General features: G+C 40.2%; 1 protein-coding gene across 1 annotated transcript in view; it reads right to left on the bottom strand.

Moving 5' to 3' along the window:
• The window catches only part of PHEX (phosphate regulating endopeptidase X-linked), a 273,600-nt gene that overhangs the window by 246,595 nt on the left and 19,792 nt on the right, over window positions 1-7,213 (bottom strand). The window contains exon 4 of the mRNA XM_056793356.1: window positions 3,528-3,689. Within this exon, the coding sequence (XP_056649334.1) occupies window positions 3,528-3,689 (162 nt within the window). The remainder of the gene's footprint in view (window positions 1-3,527; window positions 3,690-7,213) is intronic.

The raw sequence follows: 7,213 nt of genomic DNA, 5'->3' as shown, positions 1-7,213 counted from the left end.
TGTGGAAATATGGCTCTGATCAACTAATTTCCAAATTAGTTGCTTTCCAGTGAAAAAATAAAGGAGACCCTTGGACAACCTTTCTATTGGCTTCAGTCTCCTTTATTTTTTCACCAGGGACACTAACAATGTCAGCCTTTACCCTTGAAAGAGAAGGAGGAGAGATGCTAAGAAGGAGGCTTCAGAACACCTTCAAAATCCATTGTGGGCATGACTGATGCCTAGTTTCATGACCTGACTCATTGTCTGGGGGGGGGGGGGGATTTTTTTTAAAACCTCACTATTTTTGCTTTCTCAAAATAATTAGCTTTCCTTGTCTGAAAAACTTCCTGCTTTCTTGGGTGAGGAATAGGGTTTTATATGAGGGTTCATTCTCAGAGAAAACCAGCAGCCAATGAAAGATGTCCACTATACTTATTTCCACATTTGGATGTCACCAAAATTCTACCCCCTTCTCTCTCTCTCCCTACCATATTGGTGTAAGTAGAAGTGTGGGTAAAATACAGAGGCATCTCTGCCTAGAATATCCTTGGCACAAAAACCTAGACTTACACAAAAAGGTGCAAGGCAATTTAGCACTTACTTGCCTTCTTCTCCTGTCTTTTGCTCTGATTAAACTATCATTAATCCATAGCTCAATGGTATGGTGGGCTGAGAATCAAGAAGACCCGAGTTCAGATGCTGCCTCAGAAACTCATTAGTTTAGAATGTGAATTTGTCCCTTAGACCGTGAGCGTCTTGAGAGAAGGGTCTGCCTTTTGTCTTTCAACATAAACCCCCACTCCCATCCCTACATTGGGCCCAGTGCCTCACCCATAGTAGGTGCTTAATAAATGTCAGCTGAGCAAATTGCTTGTCAACTCCAAGGAAGAAGGGAAAAAGACAACATGAATCACATAACTTTGAAAAACTTATGGAATTTTATTATTAAAACAAAATAAAGATAAAACATTTTTAAAAATATATTATATGACTCAGGGAAAGTCATGTAACCATTCTCAACCTTAGTTTCCTCCCCTATAAAATGAGAAGGACTGGGCTCAATCCTAGCTTCCCCGTAATTTCTCTAGGTGTCTTTCTTTCCAAAAAGGATCTTGAGGGCCCAGAGTCACCCCAAAGAGAAGTTACAAGCAATCTCCTTCTTAATCACTCAGGACCAGCAGCAGCCACAGAAGTAGATAGACTCCAGCCTAGGTCTAGGGCATCCTCACACACCTTAGTAAGCTGCCTTTACAAAAGGGGGTGTTTCTCTGCACTACAGAGTTCAATCTGCCCTTGTCAGGCAGAAGCTTTCCAGCTATCACTCCTTAGTAGAATGGTAGCAGAATCCAGGAGCTCAATAGCCAAAGATGCCTAGCAGAGAGAGCACAATGCCTAGAGGAGGGGCAACACCCGACCAGAGACAAGGTAGTCAGCAGAGAGCAGATGCACAATGCTCATCAAAGATGCCTAGCAGAGAGAGCACAATGCCTAGAGGAGGGGCAACACCCGACCAGAGACAAGGTAGTCAGCAGAGAGCAGATGCACAATGCTCATCAGAGAGTAATGTTGAGGGGTATCTGAGTGGCTCAGTGGATTGAGAGCCACGCCTAGAGACAGGAGGTCCTAGGTTCAAATCTGACCTCCTAGCTGTATGACCCTGGGCAAGTCACTTAACCCCCATTGAGTAGCCCTTACCACTCTTCTACCTTGGAACCAATACATAGTATTGATTCTAAGATGGGAGATAAGGGTAAAAAAAGATATGGGGGGGGAGTATAGGGGGGTACCTAGGTGGCTAGGTAGTGAAGCCAAGAGACAAGAAATAAGAGGTCCTTGGTTCCACGTTTGGCATCAGACTCCCCATTGCCTAGCCCTTACTGCTCTTCTGTCTTAGAACCAATACTCAGGATTGATTTTGAGACAGAAGGTAAAGATTTAAAAAAATAAATCACTGAAAAACATTGGCAGTCGTATAACGGCAAAGGTGTATATTCCTCATGTATTTACCAGTCATATGGGTTCTTGGGATGTCCCTCTTCCAAAGTGACTCCTAAATATGCATTTCTTGGTTCCTGTATTCTCTGTCAATAGTAGGCAGTATAAAAATGCTTATGTCCTTCCTTTCTGTATGGGTGCTTTCCTGTACTGTAAGGTAGAAACTCTGGGAATATCACTATATTTACATCCTGCTTGATAAAATATCCTTTACTTGGAACTAGTAACCTCTGTTGGACATGTAAAAATAAACACATGGGCTAGAACTCAGGGAGCTATAGTTCTGAGTGGGTATCCCAATCCCCACCAAGGGCTACATATATAAGCATAATAAGCCAACATGTAAGAGGAGGGGGGCTCCCCAGAGGTAATTTAACAAGAACCATACGATCAGGCATCTTGTTTACCAACTGCCAAATGCTCACCGAGGTCATCCAGAGTTCTTAAAACCCCACAACTCCAAAACCTACAACTCCAAGAACACATAATGAGGTGTTAAGTACACTTTGCAAGCCATGAAAAGGCAGAAGAAATAAGTAAGAGGTACTCTCCACCCTAAAGGACATCGCATATTGAATATGAGGTAAATGCAGGATATAACGCTTTATTAGATTCTCATGTAGCCACAGAGTTCCATTGTCCCAGAACCCCAGTTAAACACCAGTCGTACTTGTCAATCGAAGTTAGCCAGATAGTCTAACCCATGCCTAGAAAAAATTCTCTCTGCCATATTCCTAGTTAAGAAAAAGTGGGGACTAAGGAGAGAGGCACAAGAGTTCGAAGTACTAAGTCTGGAGTCGAAGGATCTCAGTTCCAAGGCAGCAAAGTGGGAAAAGTTAGGCAATGGGAGTTGTCACACAGCTGGGAGGTGTCTGTGGCCAAATTTGAATTCAGGACCTCCTATCTCTAGACCTGGCTCTCAATACACTGAGCCAACTAGCTGCCCCCTATTACATGTTTTTTGTTTTGTTTTGTTTTTATGAGAGCTTCAAGAAATTCATTGCTTACTACCTCAAGGAGGGAGGGAGAGAAGGAAAAGGAGAGAGAGGAAGGAAGGAGAGAATTTGGAACTCAAAACCTAAACAAAAAATTATAATTGTTTTTACATGTAAATGGGCGATAAATAAAATATTATTTTTTAAAAACGATCTACTCCATGTAAGTCTCTATCCTAAGACTCTAGAGGTACCAAACAATATAATCTTGGAGTGTTTTAATGCTCAGGCTAATAAAGATGACTGATTTCTTCTTTTTTTAAATTAATAATAATACAACCTCATGGGGAAAATCAGATATATACACAGATAAGTATGTCACAAGATAGAATGTAGTAGTGGCAGAAGATGAATCCAGACTCTAAGAAATATGCAAAAGAAACTGTCACTTTCAGATAGCGGACAAGATCAGGATCTGGGACTTGAAAGAACAAAAAGACTACAAAAGAGAAGATGTAGATGGAGTACAACTGAAGAGGAAGAAAAGAGAAATGAAGTTCATCTGCTCAACATTCCTCCTGTAAAGCAGACCACTGACCTCCCAGAGAAACTCACCCTTTAGCTTAAGGTCAACATTTCGTCTCAGCCAAGGATAGATTCCATAGCTTGGCATATCTTCTGGAATTGGGTTATCCTTTATCCATCCATCACAGGCAAACTGGAAAAAGTTCTCACAGGGATCCACAGACTGATTTATTTTGCTCAAGATGGCAGCAGCTGTGTTTTAAAAATAAGTAAATGAATTGCAGGGTTAGCATTACTGGATGCTATGCAATATTTTTCACAAAAATGCATATTTTAAATTAGTCAATATTTCTGTCCTAGACTTTTACTCTCCCATTACTCATATGATATAATAAATGTATAAATACTTAATTTAGTTATATAAATGTATAATAAGAAAACACATAATGTTTAGTATTACCCCATTCCCGTGGGTCTCAATACTGTAAAGACTGAATACAGACTTAGTGGTGATGTTATCATCGCTATCTTTTTTTTTGTTATTGGTATTGATTTGTTTTAGGAGTATTCGTTTGATAAACCAGCAGTAAGAGAACTAACAGCAACTGATTTTCTCTTACTAATACTTCCTTGACAATATGCACTCATAAATTATATTTTATGGCTTTTGAAATTATTTTTGTCTAATTAGTCTAGAAGAGATTTCTATTTTAGCTTATGAAAAAACTTAACCTCTTAAAAACTTAAAAAAGAAAAAGCTTAACCAGTTTTCAGCTAAAGATGAATGAATTGGCAAGTTCTGACCTCAATTTATGGAAACATTCTAAAATTTAGTTGCCTAGTCGGTCCATCCAATTTGGAGAGGAAAATGAGATTTTTTTAAAGCCCTCTAGTGAAAAATTTGTATTTGTTGTTGTCATGCAATTGTGTCTAACTCTTCAAGACCCCATTGATCATAGCTATCTAGGGGGTTTTCTTGGCAAAGCTATTAGAACAGGTTGTCATTTCCTCCTCCAAGGGATCCACCTTAGGTCAGGCATTCATTCAAAGGTTAAGAGAATTGCCTAGGATCAAACACAGCTAGGAATTGTCTGAGGCCAGATTAAAACTCAGGGCTTCCTGACTCCAGACACAGCATTCATACACCAGGCCACCTATTTGCACCCTAGACATAAAGAGGTTAAGTGCCTTGCCCAAGGAAGTACCTGAGGTTCCATTTGAACTCGGGTATTCCTGACCAGGAAATTTACTATAGGGTGTTCTCATTGGATTCCACCAGCACTGATTAAAGATATGCTTTCTTAGGAAGGGACTATAAAAAGACAAAAATAAGTTCCCTCAAGGGACCTAGTTATTGATGAAGGCCAGAACGAGACTGGTGAGGAGACTATTTTTAATTATTGTTTTTCTCCTTATATGCCATGTACACAATAAGGGCTTAATACATGTCTGTTGAAGTTGAAATTGAAGGAACATGAGTGGAGAGAGGAGACGGAGAAGTGAAATCAATGGGACTTGACAACTGATTGGATAGAGAAAAGGAGAGGAATGGAGGAGTCAGAGATCCCTGGAATGTTTCTGACCTAGTTAGATGTGGATTGGGCTGGAACAGATGGTAGTGCTCTCAGAAGAAATGGAGGAATTTGAGACAAAATAGACATAAGGGAAGAAAGGTGACACATTTAGTTTGGGAATATAAGTTGTTGGCAGAAGATGTATGCATTTGCATTGCATTCACATACATTTGGAAATATCTGCAAGAAGTGATAATTGGACTCTTAAGAGTTGATAAAATCAGAGGCAGCTAAGTGGCTCAGTGGATAGAGAGCCAGGCCTGAAGACAGGAAATCCTGGGTTCAAATGTGACCTTCCTGGGCAAATCGCTGACGGTCCATCTGTTTGAAACCAATATAAAGTAAAGGTTTTCTTTTTAAGTCAAGAATAAATAAAGATAAGTGGAGAAAGGTAAAGGTTTTTTTTTTTTAAGGCTTTAAAAAGGTAAAGGGTTTGTTGTTGTTTTTTTAAAGGCTTTAAAAAGTAAAGGGATTTTTAAAAATCAAGAATGAAGAAAAATAAGTCAAGAAACAAGTGAAAAGAAAGAAGTCAAGACAATAAGCGTTTCTTAAGTGCCTACTATTTACCACGAATCCAAAGCAAAGAAAAAACAAAAAACAATCCCTACCCTTGAGATGTTTATAATCTAATAAGGGAGAAAATGTGCGAATAACTATCCCAACAAGCTATGTAGAGGAAAAATTAGAAATCATCTCAGAGATAAAGCACTGTCATTAAAGGGAATCAGGAAGGCTTCTTCCAGCAGGTAGGAACTTAGCTGGGTCCCAAAGGATGTCAGAAGGGAAGGGAAGTTTGGAGAGGAGGAAGAGGCAGAGCATTGCTAGGCATGAGGTCCTCCACTAAAAATGCCTGGTGTTTTGTGTGTGAAACAGCAAAAAGGCCTGCCTCACTGAATCTTGGAGTACAAGGAGGGAAGTGAGGTCCCTTCTAAGAAAACTGCAAAGGCAGGATCAGCCTGGCTTTGAAAGATTTTAAAAGCCAAACAGGATTTTATACTTCACGCTGGCAACAACAGGGATCCACTGAAGATTATTGCACAAGGGAGTAACGTGGCCAGACAAATGTTTTAAAAAGTGGATCTTCCATTTGATGGAGACTTCAAAGAGTGAAAGCAAGCAGCAGTCTATTGCAATAATCAGGGTGAGAAGGGCTGGCACTGGGGCAGTGGCAGGATCAGAGGAAAGAAGAAGGAGCCTGTGAGAGATAGGATCAAAGGCAAAATCGACTGGACTTTGGAACAGAATGGATTTAGGGGATGAAAAAGAATGAGGAGTTGAGATGAGGCAAAGGTTTGTGAGCCTGAGTGGCAAGGAAGATGGGAGGGACTGGGGGCATGCGGGGAGGTCACAAAAGGTCATCAGATGTATCAATGAAGAGGTCATTGGCAACCTCTGAGAAAGCAATTTCAGTAGAGTTCTAGAGTTAGAATCCAGTTTAAAAACAGATGAGGCATGAGAGGTAAGGAAGATAATTAGTCAGCCAGCATATATTAAACACTTCCTCTTACTAGGCATTGTGTCAAGTACTGAAAATAAGAAGAGGCAAAAATAATCTTTGCCCTTAAAGAACTTACATTTTAATGGAGGCAGAGAGAAGGGAAATTGGGGGGAGACAGAACATAAAAAAAAAAACCATTAAAAAAACATAAAACATCCACAAAATAGGTGAAAGATAATCCAAGAGGGGAAAGACATCAGTAGCTGAAGGGACAAGAAAAGATCTCCTGAAGATGGGATTTGAAATCAATCTTGTAGGAAGCCAAGGAAACGAGGTCAAAATGGAGGAGCAAAGCATCCCAGACAGACATGAGAGACAGCTGTGGTGCAAGGCATGGAAATAGTAGATAGTAATGTTGTATTCAAAGAAGAGTAAGTAGGTGAGTTCAGCTTAATTGCAGAGTGTGTACAGAAAACAAAAGGTAGGGGTCGCTGGGTGGTTCAAGTGGATTGAGAGCCAGGCCTAGAGATGGGAGGTCCTGGGTTCAAATTTGACCTCAGACACTTCCTAGCTGTGTGATCCTGGGCAAGTCACTTGGCCCCCATTGCCTAGCCTTTACCACTCTTCTGCCTTGGAACTAATACACAGTATTGATTCTAAGGTGGAAGGTAAGGGTTTAAAAAAAAAAAAGAAAAGGTAGTATGGGACCAAGTTATGAAGAGTTTCAAATGACAGAGGACTTTATATATGATCCTGGAAATAAT

This window comes from Monodelphis domestica, chromosome 4 (genome assembly GCF_027887165.1).
Source record: "Monodelphis domestica isolate mMonDom1 chromosome 4, mMonDom1.pri, whole genome shotgun sequence".
In the NCBI taxonomy this organism is placed as follows: Eukaryota; Metazoa; Chordata; class Mammalia; order Didelphimorphia; family Didelphidae; genus Monodelphis; species Monodelphis domestica.
The sequence above is the reverse complement of the archived record's forward strand: the minus strand, read 5'-3'. Positions and strand labels throughout refer to the sequence as shown.